At 41.9% G+C, this 21,098-nt stretch overlaps 1 protein-coding gene across 7 annotated transcripts in view; it reads right to left on the reverse strand.

Annotated features, from left to right (window-relative positions):
- PTPRT (protein tyrosine phosphatase receptor type T) overlaps positions 1 to 21,098 on the reverse strand; it is a 265,207-nt gene that overhangs the window by 94,213 nt on the left and 149,896 nt on the right. For all 7 annotated transcript variants that reach the window (XM_075277527.1, XM_075277525.1, XM_075277524.1 and 4 more), the window contains exon 7: positions 17,452 to 17,745. In XM_075277527.1, coding sequence (XP_075133628.1) covers positions 17,452 to 17,745 — 294 coding nt within the window. The remainder of the gene's footprint in view (positions 1 to 17,451; positions 17,746 to 21,098) is intronic.

Below are 21,098 nucleotides of genomic sequence, written 5' to 3' on the forward strand. Positions count from 1 at the left end.
TTTGCAGTCCTACCAAATGGGGCCATCCAGGACCTCCTCAAGGGCAGTCCTTTCTCTTTGTCCTAAAAGGGGTTGTTTGTTTCACAACGAATATGTATCCTTTATCCAGAGGACAGAGGTAAATATCTGATCCACTGGACATGATGCTTCCCTGCTTCCATTCTCTTCATAGGGAGCGCCATGAACACTGAGTTCTGTTCTTTGGCCTCTATATCCCATTATCACCAGGGGCTAAAATGCTCTTAGATTCTGGTACCAGATGTGCAGGGTACAATGACAGCAGGGTAGATGGACACATTTTGGATATAAAGAGGTTTTGAGATTAGAGGCAGACACAGAGTACATACTGGTTGACTGTCTTCGCTTTCTTACAGATCAAAGTAAGAAGCTGGATTATTTGGAGCATACAAAATTACTCTGCATTTCATGGACTATATTTCCTATGACTTGATTTAGATTCATTAACTTATTATTTTATTTCTCTTCTCCGCACAATATCTTAAAGAGACAAAGGTGTAACATGAAGCTCCAGAGTCCCAATGGAAAAATCGAAGGAACCATGTACCATTTGGGAGAAAGATCTTTGGGCTCCCTATGGGGGTCTAACTGCCATGTCTGTGCCACTTGTAACCTATAGTGCTATAAGTGAGGATTCTCTTCTGGTGTTAAAAGTACAGTCATGGCCAAAAGTTTTGAGAATGATATAAATATTAATTTTTACAAAGTCTACTGCTTCAGTTTTCCTAATGGCAATTTGCATATACTCCAGAATGTTATAAAGAGTGATCAGCTTAACAGCAATTACTTGCAAAGTCAATATTTGCCTAGAAAATGAACTTTATCCCCCAAAACACATTTCAACATCATTGCAGCCCTGCCTTAAAAGGACCAGCTAACATCGTTTCAGTGATTGCTCCATTAACACAGGTGTGGGTGTTGATGAGGACAGGGCTGGAGATCAATCTGTCATGATGATTAAGTAAGAATGACACCACTGGACACTTTAAAAGGAGGCTGGTGCTTGGCATCATTGTTTCTCTTCTGTTAACCATGGTCATCTCTAAAGAAACATGTGCTGTCATCATTGCACTACACAAAAATGGCCTAACAGGGAAGAGTATCGCGGCTAGAAAGATTGCACCTCAGTGAACAATCTATCGCATCATCAAGAACTTCAAGGAGAGAGGTTCCATTGTTAGCAAAAAGGCTCCATGGTGCCCAAGAAAGACCAGCAAGCGCCAGGACCATCTCTTAAAAGTGTTTCAGCTGCGGGATCGGGCTACCAGCAGTGCAGAGCTTGCTCAGGAATGGCAGCAGGCAGGTGTGAGTGCATCTGCACGCACTGTGAGGCGGAGACTCTTGGAGCAAGGCCTGGTCTCAAGGAGGGCAGCAAAGAAGCCACTTCTCTCCAGAAAAAACATCAGAGACAGACTGATATTCTGCAAAAGGTACAGGGAGTGGACTGCTGAGGACTGGGGTAAAGTCATTTTCTCTGATGAATCCCCTTTTCGATTGTTTGGGACATCTAGAAAACAGCTTATTCGGAGAAGACGAGGTGAGCGCTACCACCAGTCTTGTCTCATGCCAACTGTAAAGCATCCTGAAACCATTCATGTGTGGGGTTGCTTCTCAGCCAAGGGAATCGGCACTCTCACAGTCTTGCCTAAAAACACAGCCATGAATAAAGAATGGTACCAGAATGTCCTCCAAGATCAACTTCTCCCAACCGTCCAAGAGTAGTTTGGCGATCAACAATGCCTTTTCCAGCATGATGGAGCACCTTGCCATAAAGCAAAGGTGATAACTAAATGGCTCAGGGAACAAAACATAGAGATTTTGGGTCCATGGCCTGGAAACTCCCCAGATCTTAATCCCATTGAGAACTTGTGGTCAATCATCAAGAGATGGGTCGACAAACAAAAACCTACAGAAGTTGATTGAGAGCATGCCAGGGAGAATTGCAGAGGTCCTGAAGAAGAAGGGTCAACACTGCAAATATTGACTTGCTGCATTAACTCATTCTAACTGTCAATATAAGCTTTTGTTACTCATGATATGATTGCAATTATATTTCTGTATGTGATAAAAACATCTGAGGGCAGCAGATCATGTGAAAATATAATATTTGTGTCATTCTCAAAACTTTTGGCCATGACTGTAGATTGTTGTTCCAAAGAGTGGACCATGGTGTACTCTAGAGTGCCAGGACCAAGGCAACAAATACCATCGATGCAGAATGTGGAGCCTTTGGAGATCAGAGAACAGAACTAGTCACTTATTGGTGGGAACATATGCAGGAGAACCTTCTCCACACATTGTTAGAACATTGGCCCATGAGTTATTAAAAGTTAATGGAGGGGAAAAATAAAATACCGGACTCGTGCTGGTTGGCACATTTTCATATTTGCTATGGGGCTAACTTTCAATACCTTCCACTAGGTTGGACACTTTCAGTGCTTTTTGAATAACTCAGGAAAGAACTGGTGCCACAGTAGTGAGCTTTGAACAGGGTCTAGTCGTGAGCCTTGACCAAGCTCTAGTCATGAGCCTTGACCAGGGTCTAGTCGTGAGTCTTGACCAGGGTCTAGTCGTGAGCCTTGACCGAGTTTCGGACTCACTTCAGGCATCTCGATGAAGGTCTTAGTAGACCAAAGTGTTTAGACATATATCTGAATCTTCTTTATTGGCTCTAGCTGCTTTTTAATTGTTTGCATGGTGTCCTAGAGTAACAACTCTCCTAACGGACCCCATACACATTATGGCAAATTCTGCCAAACACACATATTTTATTGGGACTGGCAGACTATCTTATATGTATGGTGGCCATTGGACTCTCCTCCAACTCATTATGTCAAGGAAAGGCACGTTGAGCTTCAGCACCCAATCCTTTTACACTTAGAGAGATAAGACACCCTCAAAGATGTCCGACAGCAGTTTACCCCCCTTCCTTTCCCCGTCCATGGTGGAAGGATTGTGACAAAGAGCTGTCGACTGAACAAATGTATGGGATTTTTGTTTTCGCTATAAATTGTTTTATCCTTGAAATACTATTTTAATGCAAATTTATACTTGGTCTGGATTTCTAATTTCCCCATTTTCAGCCATAAACTAAAGTGCTCCCATCCAGTGGTCAAATCCTCATTACGGCTAAGATCTCCTTTTACTAGTCACAGGAAAGCAGTAGATATTCTTAGTGCACTTATGCAAATGATAAAAGGGAACATCAATATTGCTAAAGTTTTTTTTTTGCTTGAAAGAAAAGTGATGTATATCGGAGGTCATTGGCATGAAATGGATGTACCTTTATGCTCTATATCATGGCTAGTGCTAATAACATCATATTGTAACTATGGAGGGGAAAGTGCACATCATTTAAGTCTGACTTATTTATTTTTGGAATAATGCAATGACTCCGAAAAAAAAAGCAATATGCGATTTTATCCCTCATTTCACTTAAGTGTCTGATTGCATGAATAGCTTAGATACTACATGATGCGCATGCACATCCCTCCATAGAGGAGTAAGGAAATATCGCAGGAAAAGAAGAAGTGGCCGTATCTTAAAGGACCACTAAACCTAATAATGAATGATAAAAGCAAATCATAGAAAATCCTTATCTTATTTGTTTATCTACAGTATCTTCTACGTAATTGAGGCACAAATATTTTTGTAGAAATTCTGCAAAGAATTCAGGGGTTAATCTCGTGGTGATTTGTTATATTTAGGCTCAGGGGCGTAACTACTGGGGGTAGCAGCGTTAATGGCTTCCACAAGCCCGGAACATAAGGGGGCCCGGCGGCAGCCACTACTGCTGCAGATTTTTTATTATTTTTTTAATTGAGTGACTCCAGCAGGTAACGGGCCCTATTTACTTACCGATCCTGGGTCCTGCTCACGGCCACCGGCACTTCCCCGTTTGCGGAGTAGGGATGGGTAAGTAAAACCGTGGGCCCAGTAACCCCACAAACACCGCTATCATTATATTCACAGGTCTTTTCCATGTCAAATGTTCGCCTTGGGGTCCCGCCATTCCTAGTTACGCCATTCTTTATACTGGAGAAGGTGGGGGCTATTTGTCTTACTGTAGACAGAACGCATTGGGGAGGCTCCTGCTGCAGCCAGTTGTCTTACAGCCAGGTGCAGAACTTAGTTCCTGGGGTCCGTACATTTCTGAATTTTCTGATATCATTTTAATATCAAATAAAAATAGAATGAAAGAAAATGAACAAATAAAAAGAAGAAAAACACGATTTTATTTCATTTTGTGCCTTTTTGACTATTAGATTTATGCTATACAAACTAGCTCTTCTTCTGAAGGAAGAACATGGTCTCTCTAGTAACTCCTTTATGTGGTTTCCCTTTTAGGAGGCATTAGAGAAACAGCTCTCTTTCTTCTGAAGCAGACCATTTTTCATATATTTTCTACCGAGAACATTGCTCTCAAGACTCCATATCAACTGTATGAGTAACTTCTGAAAGGAAGAACAAGTATGGAATATGGAGGTGATACAAATGCAGATTACAGGAATAGCAGATAGTATTCACAAGCAAACATTAATACAGGGTACCCAAAAAAGGAGATATCAATATTGTGGGGCAGACTTTTTGGACTTCCTCTAGGTTATTTAAAGAAGACCTTTCATGTCCTTGGGCACATGTGGATTTATAGAAAGCGGTGAGGAACATCCCCCCAGTACTAGTCTATGGATGAGTACTGTCAGGGGGGCAGCTAGACTGTGAGAAACACCCTTCTGACAGTGGGCTGAGATCGCTAGCGCACTGTTGGCTTTCCCATTATCTGCCCTGGGGCCATTACTGATCGCGGCCCACTGTCAGATAGGCGCTCCTATTAGTGTAGCTAGACTGTGAGGACCGCTCCCCACCCTGACTGTACTCATCCAGAGTCCTGTACTGTCAGAGGGGGCGTTCCTTACTGCCCAGCCATGATGCTGACCTGTGAGGAATGCCCCTTTGACAGTACTCATCCATAGAACTAGTACTTGAAGATTTTGCTGTGGTTTTTGAGCCAAAGCCAGGAGTAGATTGAGCAGAAGGTAGAAGTATAAGAGCTCCCTATTTATTCCCCATTCCTTTTTTACCCATTCTTGGCTTTGGCTCAAAACAACGCATCAGAATCTAACACAAAAATCTGTATTTTTGCAGCAATGTGGGACCTTAGACTAAAGAGCTTGTCTAGGAAAATAAAATACAGTGTACTTATAGCAGCTGCACAAAACAGGTCCCTAAAAAATAAAAAAATTTGCTCACCTTTCCTTGGCCGCCTTTGCTGCTCCAGTTCCAATGCTCCCCTAAGGTGCCTGATACCACTACCTGAAATGCAGGGAGATTGCTCGAGGCAGTGACCCACCGTAGACAGTGATTGGCCTAATGGGCATTTTCATGCATTTTCCGTGTGTGTTAGACATTGAGCAGTGGACCCCTGGGCAGTATTAGAATCAGAGTGATAGAGATGACTATATATTTTTTTTCTTTTAATGTTAGGCCATCCATGTTTAGATGCTTTAAGGATATTGTTATTTCCCTTGAACATTCGTTTAATGAAATTTCCAATATTTTTAATGAAGGAATAACTTGATGCAGAATGAGACCACATGCAGAGTTTGTTGCCCGCAACTGCGGAGACACTAACATTCGCTGGAGATGTATATACAAAACTACAGGATTCTTTAGAAGACTATATGCAAAGTTACCTAATGTTTTTTCGGTATTGGAGCAACAATAAGAAAATGGTTGCAAAATATGAGCCCCCAGACACGGCTATTATGGAGTGACAGTGTGAATTTAAAGGGACACAAATCAAAATCTTTCTTTGGTCCTATTTTGTTTTGCATTACAGATAAAACTGAGAAATATATTAATAAATCTTCCTTGTGTGTCCCAAAAGCCATTTCCCTTTTCCTCCTCACAGTTCTGTGACTGCAAGACAACTAGATGGAGCAGGAGCCTCCCTGCTCCATCTAGTTGTCTTGCAGTCACTGAACTAGATATTTAATCTCCCCCCACAGAAATAGATCGTTAAGCTCCACCCAATTTTATAAGGACCTCCTCTGGTGGCCACCAGCCAGAGATTACACCTGTGCTAATCTTCTGGATTTTCACAAGACAGAAACAGTACAGGCAACTATATTTCTTGTTTTCCTTTTATGATTCATTTCTAGGTTTAGACAACATAGTCTCTGTAGCTTCCAACAACTACCTAAAATGTATCTAACCCAGCCAGCCAGAACCTTAGTATTGTTGAGGAATCAAAACTCAGAAACATAACTTTTTAACATAGAGTGTCACTGGTTTAGCCGACACCCCTTAGCACATCTTTAGCAACCCTCTAGAGGTAGACAGTGAGGTTGGAAGTTGTAGTTGGTCAAGGATGGGCTCATGGTGGCTGTAGTTGTTTCAACCATCCCTCCAGAACATACCATGGATGGTGCAATGAAGATGGGGCCTGCAGAGTGGAAGATGGTGTCTCAGTATCCTGTGGGGTTCTTCCCCACCTCCCTAAGCCAGATGATGGATGTAATGCCATTGATGGTGGATACAAGATTGAAGACTCAAGAGAGGCAGGTAACATAAACAGCAACACCTCTTCCCCACAGTAGAAGTCTCTCAAACCCCCCAAAATTATCAGCAATACCCAGGTTGGAAATTGTAGATTGTAAAAAATGTGTCCAACCTGACCTGTGACTCAGATTGGATCATAGCTGTGAGGTTCATCCAAAATTACCCTCAAATAAAGTTCACATTGTGAGCATGGTGATGGGCCATCTCTACACTGCTGTAGCTGAGAATTCGTCTTCCTAGCTATAACACTCCAACTTCCACTACCAGTCTCCTCTCTTCAGGATAGAGGGAACTGAACACCCTCCTATTTAAGGTAGTTCACTGATTAGTATACCTTAATTTACATCAATACTAAAATGGCTTATATCTTTGGAATAGCTGAACACATTTGGATAAACAAAACACCAAAAAATCAGATTATGTATGTCACTGGGCTTTTTGTACAGGTCTCCTTTTATAAAACATACATGATTGTATAAAGCTAGGTTCACACTTGCGCCCTGTCTCTGTTCGGGGTTTCGATCGTCGAATCCGCTTTATTCAGAGAGAAAAGTCCTGCAAGCATTTTCTGCCTTTTTTGGGCCGGGGACCCCGTTATAGCCTATGGGGTCTGAAGGATTCTGTGGGTAACCAATTTTTAAGCAGATTAGGCTTCTGTTCATGAGGTCCCCAAGCGGACTTCTCTCTGAATGGAGCCGGAATCGGAAGTGTAATAAGTTTTCCACAAATTCAGGTGTTAAAAAGTTTCAATCTTAACATGGCTCTGGCTCAATGTGATGCACAGTCCTTTGGTAGAGTCAGTAGCACATTGGAAGCCCCCACAGAGTCGAGTTGCCCGTAACTGATCTATAGTTGATTGACAGGTTCAATGAATGATGGCAAGGAGTTCAATTTTTGGGTTGAGTCGCTCTTGTGCCTCCTTGCATTAGGAGTGATTTGGTGAATTTGCTACATTAGAACTTTATCGATGATAAAGTCCATTCATATCAAAAACCGGAGGTATAGGTGACACATACAATAGAAAACCAATGGAAACAATGGGCAGAAACGTTAAGAAGCGGGATTGCGATTTCCATATAATCTCCCATATTACAGATGCATTTACTGTTTAGATTGTAATTTCCTTCAGAAGAAAGTCTTTACATGTATTGGTGTTAAGTGCACAGTACGGTTTCCCCATACAAATACGCACTTAGAGATGTCAATGAGGGCATTGTGTGATTATTACTATAAAGCGCAATTTCATTTCCTGAGTGAATACTTATTAATCCATATCTAAAGGGAAAACGCACAATGGTGGAATAGACATTCGCAATCAGTCTATGCGGAGACCTATGTAATTGATACGTAAACCACAATATACAGCAAGCCTGTTTTAAGTTATTTTGAATGGGTTAATGTAGCATTTTATATTCCACTATATTATTAGGAGAAAATCTTGTTCCCAATCACTGAGTAGGTTGGGGGGTGGGGCTGCGAAAGAGAGAGTGGCTTCCCAGGGAGTAGTCATTGTGTTGGACGCGGCATGGTGCATCGGTTCTCTGCAGAAAGACGGCACTAGACTCCCCTCATTACAATAAATACACCTCATTTTACCTGCAGGGATCCTAGTCCCAGTGCCTCCCTCTCCTACCGCACGAATCCAGGAGACTGGGGGAAGATGGGGGGTGCGAAGCAGGAAATGCAGGTGTTTAACTATTCTGGGTCCTTTGACAAAGTGTTCATGAACATCTCATATATAATATAGTCACCAATGGAAGAAAATGTAAAATATGTGCATACAGATATGTAGCCATACATATTAATACATGCATATATATCAATAACCATATGCATATCTATAAATGATGGGTAAATATAATATATTATGCTGTCGTTCGCAGCCTTTGAAGCCCCCCTGGGCACAAGCACCGGGGATTGGGTGTTCTGCACCTAGTAGTTACAGAAAATATCTCTATAAAATAGCAAACTCCGAATTCAATAAGCAGGAAGTATAAATTGGTACACAGGGTTTGCATATATTGACAGCGAGTATAAATACACGCGGAGATTGCGAGGCGCATCTTTAAATATTCAGAGCTCGAAAAAGAAACAATGGCAGCAATAGCACACAGCGAGAGAAGGGAAGCATAGAAAATAGTCAGAGACGGGATGGAGATACACAGAACACTACAGTGGATGGGGTACATAAAGAGCCATACAACACAATGATAGGAAATGAGAAACATTGAGGATAAGCAGAACAACGTAATAGAGGGGAGACAGGAGATGAGACACACAAGAGTGTTAGAACATAGCAAGAAAGCGAGCGAGATAGACAGGGAAAGAAGGGGATAGAGGAGCAAAAAGGAAAAGGGGCAAGGGCCACGATGGCATACAATATAATCAAGTTACAAAAAATGATATAGATGTCACACATAAAATCAGATAAAATAATCCAACCATTGGGAAATTATATTACACCATGGGGAATATATTACAAGAAGGAACACATACAAACTCAGAATAGCAGATAGAAAAGATACTAGGAGTCATAGCAACTAAGAAGAAAAGAAAGACTTCAGGATCATTTAGATCTCTGTGCGGAGTGATCTTCACTAAGGGCTCGTTCACATCTGCGTCGCCCTCTCCGTACTGCAGGTTTCCGTTTCCTGCCTAAAACAGAGGCAGGAGACGGAAACCTGCAGGAGTCTCTCTCACCCATTCATTTGAATGGGTGAGAGAGATGTCCGGCCGTGAGCGGCGGTGAGCGTTTTGCGCTCTCCGCCGCGAAACCGGGTTTTATAATCCGGACACAGAGTCGGACATGCAGTACTCTGTGTCCGGATAAAAAAAATCCGGTTTCGCAGCGGAGAGCCTAAAACGCTCACTGCCGCTCACGGCCGGACCCGGTCTGTGCTTTCCGTCTTCTGCCATGCAGAAGACGGAAAGCACAGAATGGAAAGAAGAACGCAGGTGTGAACCTAGCGTTAGTCTAATGTAGATTATAAAGCCTGATCGCGGTTGGGAGGAAGGACTTCTGATATCGCTCCTTCTCAAACTTGGGGTGAAGCAGTCGGTCACTGACAATACTGCCCAGTGCTGTCACGGTCTCATACATGGGATGGGAATTGGTCTCCAGCATGGAGCTCACCACGGACAGTATCCCTCTGTCACCCACCACCTGTACTAGGTCCAGGGGACCCCCAGGACAGAGCTGGCCCTTCTAACTAGTCTGTCAAGTCTATTTCTATCCCCGGCTGGCGGGATACAGTATATCAAATATGACATGATAAGTAATGAGACCTATACAGAGATATCAGATCACAAGTGAGGACAGAGAAAATATAAAGAAATAGCGTAGCTAGTATGGATAAAAAAGTCGTCATCTGCTAAAAAAAAGAAAACAGAAAGTAAGCTACTAAAGCCTTACTGGGTGAAATCTGTAGGAAGTGTCAAAAAAATGGCTGAATAGTTACGCCCTACTGTTAGACCCACATTTAATGGGATCTTATAATCTGAACTTTGCAAGAAAACTGGTTCATGGTGCCCAAGAAAGCAAAATGAAAAAGGACCATTCACTGCCCCATCAACACCAACTCTTTGTATCCTTCAATGTGTTCTGATTCTGGTGCAGTTGGAATTATTTTTCTAGCTCCCTTTGTTCCCGAACCATTGTTACTGTTAGTCTCAGAACCATTATGCTCTCAGCTGTCAGGTGGGTGGTCCCTGTTTGTCTTCTCCAGCTCAGGGCTGCCCATCTGACAGTAGAGAACATAATTGTGCTGAAAATAACAGGAATGATTGCTCGGGAATGGTGGGGGTTAGAGAAAACAATTCCAAGTGTGCTGGAATCAGTAGAGCAGGACCTATTAAAGGACACAAAGGATAGTAGTTAGTGGAAGTGGTGAAAGGTCCTTTTCATGAAAGCAAAAGTTTGGCATATGCGTTGATCTCTCTGCAAACTTCTACAGGCATTATGGTGGCTGCAATAGACTACAACAGGATGAATTGACCCTTAGGCTAGGTTCACGCTTGTGCCATAATCTCCATCGTTCGTATCTGTTGCGAAACCTGAACAATGGAGAGCCCAACTACTAAAACATCAGGTACACACTGACATGGGAGTCTGCCGGTTTACCAACTTTTCTCTCTGCCATATTTTTGCTGTTACGGAGACTCCAATGCAAATGTGAGTGAAGCCTTGCTGCAGAGGAGATCAATGGGCAGCTAAGTCATTTTATAAATTTGGTAACACTGTAGGACATGTTCCATGTTGAAATGTATGTTAAATCTGATATGCATATGTATGCAGTCTCTTTACGCCTATTCACATGCAATGGAAAAGTTTAGACGTTTGCAAAAAAAAAAAAAAACTGCAGTGGAAATAAGGAGCATGAAATATATTTTGGGCAGATTCCATATAGAAAAGTGATAACTAGGGTTAAGCCGATCTTGACTTTTCAGGATCGATTTTAAAATCCGATTTCCGATCATTTTTCATTTGAACCCGATCTCGATCCCAATTCCGATCCCAATGCAAGTCAATGGGATTTTTTTATTAATCGGAGATCGGATTTTAAAATCAATCCTACCCCCTGGTGTCCACTTACCTCCAGAGATGGCTGGTCCTGTGCCCCGTGCCTTCATTCTTCGCCTCGCTGCTGCTCCACACTGCTTTTCTTCCTTCGCTGCCCCCTCCCTGCCAGGTTAGGAGAGTGTGGGCGGGTTAGGAGAGTGTGGGCGGGTACTGAGAGGGGAGACGTCACGTCTCCCCGCCCTGTACCCGCCCACACTAAGCCACAAGACCCGCCTACCTAGCGCTTTAAACAGTAACCTGGGAGGCGGGACAGCGAGGCAAGAAGAAGGAGGGCACCGGAGCAGCCATCTCTAGAGGTAAGTAGCTGCTAGAGATTTAGTTTAGCCTTCCATTCGAATGAATGGAGGCAGCCGGCGCACAGGGGGTTAAGGCTGTGTGTCGGCTGCTTCCATTCATTCCTATGGAACTGCAGCGGAGCCTTCACACTGAATATACAGCGTATATATATAGTGTGAAGGCTAAGCAATGCATTGTGGGAAAAATGACCGATCTCGATCCCACATAAAAAGATCGTGTTCGGAATTCCGATGGCGATCGTGAAATTTTCTCGATCGCCGATCGGAATCCAATCTTTTCCGAACACGATCGCTCAATCCTAGTGATAACTCTATTAAATCACAAATGGGCTAATCCTTGTGCAGATCTGTGGACATATGTGAATGCCAACCTTAGAGTTCTGCCATGGAAATATGAGATATATTTTAATGCAACTTGTGAGTATTTTGTTTAAAAAAAAAACAAAAAACATTTTAATGTGATCTACTAAATGAGAGAGATTATATAGTAAGTTCTATGACAATGTTTATGCCGACTAGCAGCCTCCCCCCCCCCCCCCCCCTAATATTTGCCTTCAGAGATTTCAACCTGTCTGATCCTATTGTTTGCCCAAGAGGCATCAGAGATCTTTGGCAAGTCTCTTATTCTCCTCTCATAACAAAATTAGAAAATTGTAAAGCCAACATAATGGATATAGTATTGAAAAGAATAGAAACGGAATGACCGTGAAGTGGTCGTCAATACCTGTCAACCCAAAACTTGTTTGGCTGAGAACTATTCCTAAATAATTCTCCTACATGTGTAAGTTTGGTTTGGTTAAGCATGGAGAGAGTAGCATAAGCCCCCTTATCAATGGGGAGAGTTAAATAAGCCCAACATCAATGGGGAGTGTGGAATAAGCCCCTGACAGACAACTCTAGAGCAACTTATGTCTACTGAGGACAAATGACCAGCCTGTCTGATCTTCTTTCACCCATTATCTGTTAGGAGAGGGTTATGACTTTGCCATACACATAAGATATGTCAGACAAAATCATTGGGTTCGACCTACTTTTCTCCAACATGTATGGAAACCATTTGAGAGTTACAAAGACTAGTTATGAGATGGAACAAATAAAAGATGTCCATATAGACCCACTTGTCCCACTTTAGCTAATCATAAATTGAATGAAATGAGGATCAGATCAATGTGAACCATGCACTTTGATCTAAAATGGAAGATTTCATCCAATATGATCGATCGTTTGCTGAAATTTAACTATGAATGATGATTTTGTTACAATCTATTATTTAAAGGAGTCACCATATATAAAATGTTTGCCCAATAGTTGGTATTCCATAAAAGAACATTCCCTGGAAGGTCATTTGTCCTTCATCCACCGTCATTGAACATGTATGGCCAATTTGAGGACTACAATGGACAATCTAGCCTAAAATGTTCATTCAATGGATGGTCAACCGTCAACGTGAATGGCCACCTTGACACTAACTACATATAGATGTAGACCGTGGTCATGCCCCAGAGTTACCCAAAGGACATAAGTTCTCAAATTAACCAATTAGAATCCAGAATCCACCTTTGATTTTTAGAGCAAGGGCAAAAAGTTAACAACACTCTATGCCAATGGCATTACCGAGCTGTACGGAGACATACACACAAGACGTGTAACTTTTGTCATGATCCTTTAAGTCAGATAAGACGTGCAAATAATATTTCTCATTTAAAAACACTTAAAATAACTTTTTTAAACTGAACTTCTGGGCAATTTCCCTTAAGAAATGTTCAACATTGTCATAATTGTATGATAATGGAAGAGATGCAAAGCTTTAAAGTGCATGGTATATTAGGGATGAGGGAGTAAAGCAGACACAGAACAGAAGAGGGAGAAAAACACATAGTGAGATATCATGGGGAATAAAGCAAAAATAGAGATGAGACATTAACATGCAGATAAGATAAAAAGAAACAGTAACACACGGATTGTAAAATATACAGAGGTTACTGACAGAGAACTGGATTGAAATTGAGTATGAAGCACAGAGGTGTAAAAATCAGAAGCCAAGTGGTGGAGGGAAAGCAGAGACGCCAAGGGAATCGCTGGGCCGTAGGAAGGAATGAGAAAGGTTCTTTATAGAAGTAAAATTTGCTTGAAAATCAGACTTTGTGTAGTGTAATGTTACTAAATCGCTTATTGACAGCTTTATTGTAAAGTTATGTGCTCCCCTCTGGAGCACTGACCTCCTCCAAAGCACATAGAACAATGCTATGTATTGTGAATTTGACCTCCTATTCCTTAGGTGATATTGTGCCTTACATTTGCTGCATTCCCTTTCTCAGCCAGTTTTCTAGCCCAAGTTACACCCGTTTCGGACTGGTGTGCAATGCCATTCCGGTGCACGGGCTTGTGCCTGACTTATTAAGAGGCCTCTTGATATTTCAGGCATGCCTTGCACCAATCGGGCCTTTGTTGAGACCCGTGTACGGAATGAAAGACATTTACAGAGAGCTATATGACTGGTCATTTGCAAATTGCAATTACCTTGCAGCGCCATGGATTCCAGGGGCACCTAAAATTTCCATTAAAAGCAGTTGGTGGCAGCCGTCTAGTGGTAGAAAGCTTCTGCGAAAAAGGTTAGTTTGTAACACATGAAGGTAATTGAAAAGCAGCATGCCCTCCCTTATTTTCTTGATAAAGTAACAGAAACGGAGTGCGCAGGTTACTTCAACTTGGCACCCCACACCGTGAGTGGGATGGAGACATGAAGTGATACTTGGTACTCAGCGTAGAAGGTTGGAGACAGCACTTAACAATAAGTGGCAGCCTGAAGCCTTGCACCAATTATAGCTGTCACATACCTCCAGCTACCAAATATTGCCACTGTCTGCCCCCTCCCTCTATAGCATCCTAAAGAGACCTCTTGAATCTACTTCTAAATGTCTATTTATTAGCAGGAAAAAAAGCTTTTTAATGTGCATTAGATCCGAGCCGAGAAATCTTGCGCTATAACACCAGAGGTAGGGTCTTGGAAAAAAATGGTTATGGGAATAAGGTCATGATATTAAATCATAGCTCTTCAGCCGCTCAATGACAGCTACTTATAATAACAACTGCCTGTATATAATAGAATGGTTCGACACTACAAAGCCAAAGCAAATTATTTGTGTAGTGAATGTTAGGTGTCCATACACAATGGCAGCCAGACTCGGTAATGATGCTGAGTACACAGAGTACCCGGCTTAGGATTTGCATTCTCCATATGGCACTTCTGACATGCTATTCCAGGCTTAGGGGTTTGGGGTTGGTACTTTTTGACCTTTTATAGTTGTCGTGCCCGGCATCAAATCATTTGCCGTTTCGATAATGTGTATCAGGCTTGCGTTATAAAATATATATATACTGTGAATCAGAATTTAATGATGCCGAAAGTGAATATGCTGAGTAGTTACATTTAATATTTATACTTTAGTACTGAGAACATATTGACGAATGTTTATTACAACTGGGTTACAGCAAAAATAGAGCAGACTGTTCTTTTTATAGGGTGCATGACATTTAATGAATTGTTGATTGGATTCTACCAATTTTTAGAAAAGCGGTCTACAATTTGAGCTTTGTATGGGCTCCTTTTGGCGGAAAATGGGTGACCGACCTCAGTTGGCCACTTCCATTTTCTATGATAAATAATATGTCCAGTAAGTATGTTAAGTCTACTCTTCTTGGGTATGGGCGACACACATAGAAATACATGCCATGATATGACTTGGAATGCCATCTCTGTGGTTAATAAGTCTCCACACACCTATATGGTGGTCTCTCCCCAAGGAGTGACGATATCCCCCTAACCCTGTCTAAGCCTCTCACCTCTACCAGGTTAGTCTTCTCTACACCGGGCTGACGAGATGCAATAACATCGAAACGGCCGTCCTCGGTTGAGAGACTATACCTGGTAATAATCCCAGCATCATTGCAAAACAAAGGCCTCTTGGAAGGTTGAGCATGATGTTAAAGGGAGCAGCCTTTATTGGGCTATATCACTGAGATTCTGTCTTCCTAATTACATCAGGGAAGACAGGCTTGCACATTCCAGTGAGCGCCCTCTATTGGTTTGCAACACTGAGGCACCTGACTTCCTAATTACATCATGGAAGACAGATTTGCATATTCTTCCCATGGTCCCTTGCAAAGTGGAGTGCTAAAGCTTAATAAGTCTCCACACACCTATATGGTGGTCTCTCCCCAAGGAGTGACGATATCCCCCTATCACTGTGGTTAGTAATAGTTGTCTGAGAATTATCAATATTGCTTGTTCTCTTTGCAAATGCCGACCAATGACATCACAAACATGTGCAATGGGAACAAATCCGGAGACGTTGCAGGCCATGTAGGCTATTAAAAGTAAAACAAGCAACATGCATCCTGATTTTGTCCTATTGATAAACATCTCCTGGGACATTTTGGAGAAATGACCTTTACACTGGTTCCTCGGCCAAATCAATGTGATGCTAAGCTGAAACAAAGACTGGGAGGATCACCCACCCTTGGCTTGGGATCTACAGTACAAATTAGATCATTAAATGCCATTCTTCCAACCACCATGTTGCTACCTCTTAGAGTAAGTTTAGTGCTGGCTGACCCACGTGGGTCAAGAGACACCAGTGTGTGTCACCAAGAGGAACCGACAGAGTTGTTGTCAGTAGACAAGCAGATGTCAGGACAGGCAGGGGTCAAAGGTTGACTCAGGGAGCTCAGGGTCCATACTGTAAAGAGGCTGAGGTTTGGACAGGTGGAACAAGTTCAGAGTTGGGTAAACAAACATAGGTCAAAACATGGACAATCAAAGTAAGAACAGAAAAATAAACAGAATCATATGAGCGTGCAAGCTAGAAAGTAGAACCTGATTGTTCAGGCATCTTACAGAAGAAAGATACCTTATATAGCAAGGGGTGGATTGAGAATAAATTACAGGTGGTGTATCACCACCAGTGGCTTAACTAAAGTCTTGTGGGCCCCGGTACAATCTTTTGTCCAGGGCCCCCTACCTTGATAGTGATGGTTACGGGAGCTAAGGCGTTTAATCCACCTTAGTGTGGTTAGGGGGATCTGGGGGTTTCCTTGGTTTATGGCCAAATGGAAGCAGCAAATTCAATACTGATGCCAGTGCTTATGGGCCCCCTAAGGCTCCCAAGCCCCGGTGCGACTGCACTCTCTGTACCCCCTCAAGTTACACCCTTGAGCATAACCTTGTAGGTAGAAACTGGCACACAGTGCCCATAGTCTGGAAGGCTCATCATCCTGTGGGCAGAGACTGGTGCACAGTACCCATAGTCTGGTAGAGCAGTGTGGAGAGAGGATGCTGGTGGCTACTACCAGGCAGTGCTACATATCCCCAAAATGGAACAAATAAAACTGCAGCTCCTCCCACAAGAAAGGAGGCCCTTGCACGGCTTTTTAAAGTTTTTTTTACTTTCTAAAAGTAGTAAAATATAACAAAAACTAGACACATTTTTATAGCTGTAATTGTAAAGCCTCACAGAAGAAGTTAGCATACAAATGTCAAACCAACAAAAGCCATAAAATAATTGCAGTATTTCAGGATTTTCATGTAGTCCCTCCAAAATGGGGAGCCCCCTCAAAAATGGTGCCAACTAAAAACACAACTTGTCACACATTAACAGTTAGAAATGTTGACAGAGAATAAAAAATGTAAGGCTTTAGAAATGAAACAATGGAAGAATGAAAAGAAAAAATTGTAGAATCCCCTGAAGTCTAAAATGGGTTAGAATAAGCTTTGCGGTTGATTTTTGTGGCGTTGATGCTATAGTTGCCCACTCCTTATTGCCCACTGTAGGATATGGCTTTGAGAAGGGAGAAAAATTGCAAAAATATTGAAGCGGAAATCAGAAGCTGACCAATACTGTAGGTCCTTTCATGAAATACTACCGCCCACCAGGCAGTACATTGAGTGATCTGATATGAGCAAACATACAATATACATATAACTAAACAACAACCCACCTGCACATTTTGTCCTCGTCGTGAGAGGAGGTCCTGGTGGTCCAGTGCCACCTTCACCCGGACGAGTTAACAAGACACGTATTTCATACTCCACATCTGGATCCAAGTGCCATAACTTGTATGTAGGTCCATCCATGACATGGGTCTCCGCCCAACTTCCCGATGTAGTCCTATATTCCACTTCCTTCAGGACAATCGGTCCATCGCCGATGATTGAGTTAGCATTTGGTTTAATCCACAAATATGTTGCTCCTACTGCCAAAAGTTCAGGGGGTGCAATAGGCTTTGGTGGTTCTGGTGGGACAGAGAGGGAAGGACATGACCATTAAGAAATGTGGACAGACAGTATTTGGTTACATTTTGTAATACTAAACCATGAATTGAAAACTGGATATTAAATACATAACATTATATTAAAGGGCAGAGATATAAAGTAATACAGTCCTATGAAAAAGTTTGGGCACCCCTATTAATCTTAATCATTTTTAGTTCTAAATATTTTGGTGTTTATAACAGCCATTTCAGTTTGATATATCTAATAACTGATGGACACAGTAATATTTCAGGATTGAAATGAGGTTTATTGTACTAACAGAAAATGCGCAATATTCATTAAACCAAAATTTGACCGGTGCAAAAGTATGGGCACCTCAACAGAAAAGTGACATTAATATTTAGTAGATCCTCCTTTTGCAAAGATAACAGCCTCTAGTCGCTTCCTGTAGCTTTTAATCAGTTCCTGGATCCTGGATAAAGGTATTTTGGACAAACAATTCAAGTTCAGTTAAGTTAGATGGTCGCCGAGCATGGACAGCCCGCTTCAAATCATCCCACAGATGTTCAATGATATTCAGGTCTGGGGACTGGGATGGCCATTCCAGAACATTGTAATTGTTCCTCTGCATGAATGCCTGAGGATTTGGAGCGGTGTTTTGGATCATTGTCTTGCTGAAATATCCATCCCCGGCGTAACTTCAACTTCGTCACTGATTCTTGAACATTATTCTCAAGAATCTGCTGATACTGAGTGGAATCCATGCGACCCTCAACTTTAACAAGATTCCCGATGCCGGCATTGGCCACACAGCCCCAAAGCATGATGGAACCTCCACCAAATTTTACAGTGGGTAGCATGTGTTTTTCTTGGAATGCTGTTTCTTTTTGGACGCCATGCATAACGCCTTTTTTTATAACCAAACAACTCAATTTTTGTTTCCAAAATGAAGCTGCCTTGTCCAAATGTGCTTTTTCATACCTCAGGCAACTCTATTTGTGGCGTACGTGCAGAAACGGCTTCTTTCTCATCACTCTCCCATACAGCTTCTATTTGTGCAAAGTGCGCTGTATAGTTGACCGATGCACAGTGACACCATCTGCAGCAAGATGATGCTGCAGCTCTTTGGAGGTGGTCTGTGGATTGTCCTTGACTGTTCTCACCATTCTTCTTCTCTGCCTTTCTGATATTTTTCTTGGCCTGCCACTTCTGGGCTTAACAAGAACTGTCCCTGTGGTCTTCCATTTCCTTACTATGTTCCTCACAGTGGAAACTGACAGGTTAAATCTCTGAGACAACGTTTTGTATCCTTCCCCTGAACAACTATGTTGAACAATCTTTGTTTTCAGATCATTTGAGAGCGGGCTGTCCATGTTCGGCGACCATCAAACTTAACTGAACTTGAATTGTTTTGTAGAAAGAAATGGTCCAAAATACCTTCATCCAGGATCCAGGAACTGATTAAAAGCTACAGGAAGCGACTAGAGGCTGTTATCTTTGCAAAAGGAGGATCTACTAAATATTAATGTCACTTTTCTGTTGAGGTGCCCATATTTTTGCACCGGTCAAATTTTGGTTTAATGCATATTGCACATTTTCTGTTAGTACAATAAACCTCATTTCAATCCTGAAATATTACTGTGTCCATCAGTTATTAGATATATCAAACTGAAATGGCTGTTGCAAACACCAAAATATTTAGAACTAAAAATGATTAAGATTAATAGGGGTGCCCAAACTTTTTCATAGGACTGTATAATGGAAGTCTTCTCCAAAAAATCCAAATAATCCGAGGTATGAAGTCACTTTGATGTATTATTGTTCTCGGTGGAATTCCTACTATTCAAAGCGTACGGGTTTGATGCTTGAACCTTCACAACCCAATTTTCTGAAAGCAATTACAGACAAAAAAATGTACACTTGCCAAGGCAACGCGTCTCCTTGACTCTCCCAATATTTCTAAAAACATCCCAAAAAACAAGGCTCAGTCTTGACACATCCAAGCGGCAGGCAACTGAATCCGTCGATCTTGAAGCTATTTTGTAGTCATAAAAGTCAATAATGGGAAAAACATCTGAAATTCGATGCTTATTTTTCCAAGTCTGATGTTTTACAGCTGGCATGTACGCCGTTCTTAACGCACATCTCCAATTATAAAACAACATGTCATAAATGAACAGTACATGTGAATTTAAGGGATTTTGTAATATATCTTATAAGAGAAATTTGTTTCCTATTCAACCTATTAGACTGCTCTTCTTCTCTGTTTATCTATGCAGAATCTGTCTCTGTTCTTACCTTACAGAGAGAATTCTATGGAAAGGGAGGGGGGAGGAGGAGGGTTTATAATTATTTTATTGCCTCATTCTGTGCAGTGGTCCACTCTTGACTTGAAAGATAGGGCAGTGTCAAAAGAGTGCTCAGTGTAGCGGAACTGCCCCACCGTGGCTATTTATGTGTTCTCCACCAGCCTCCCCCTCCCCTCTCCATAGACTTCTATGTAAGAAGTACTGTATTTTATCCTGATTAGTGGAGAAGAAGACAGATGTCTTTAATAAGATACATTCTTATTTTCAGCAGCATTATTCATTTATGAAAAGTTGTTTTATAATTTCATTATCTGTAGGACTGGAATAAGAGCCCTCAAATTTATTAAGAGGTATGCGGTGAGAGAGAATCTGAAATCTATGATTTTTCAGCCATAATTCAGTTTTCCAGTGTAATGTCAGATCATAACGGCACCGCCTATGTTCCCCCTGTCCAATTTTCTTCATAATGGGTTGAGAGTTGGAAAATCCCCAAAAAAAAGGTAAATTTGTGGCTCAAAAATTGAATAAACAAAAAATCGCCCTATTTTTCAAATAATTTGATCTGGTTCCTAAGGCACAACGGGGAATCCAGGGATCACTCAAATGTCTTATAATTGTCTCAGTGGTAGGAACCACAGCTTTATTTTATGGACATGCCATGGCTGGAGATCACCAGAATACTCTTTAAAGGGATTCTATCATTGGATTTTTGGTAGGAGTGGACTTTACAAAGGCTATTCATCTCCTACCCTTATTTCCACTGTCCTCACTGGCGTTTTCACATTAATCCAGTTTTTTTGGGTTTATGCAAATGAAGCTGAGAGAGCACAGGGAGGGGGGTGCCCTCTGTTCTCAGAGCTCAGCTTTGTCAGCCCCCACAACGCCGCTTATGTATAGTTTCAGCACGCCGCTGCTTCATTTGTCCTGCCTCTTCGCTCGCCAGGAGCCGACGTTATCATCTTCGAAAATTGAAATCCCACGCATCCCTCTTTGGGTTCAGGCAGAGCCATCAACGTATGCTCTGCCCGCCATCTTGGTTCAATAACTACATGAGAGTACTGTGC

The sequence above is a fragment of the Leptodactylus fuscus genome, chromosome 6 (genome assembly GCF_031893055.1).
Source record: "Leptodactylus fuscus isolate aLepFus1 chromosome 6, aLepFus1.hap2, whole genome shotgun sequence".
Lineage (NCBI taxonomy): Eukaryota > Metazoa > Chordata > Amphibia > Anura > Leptodactylidae > Leptodactylus > Leptodactylus fuscus.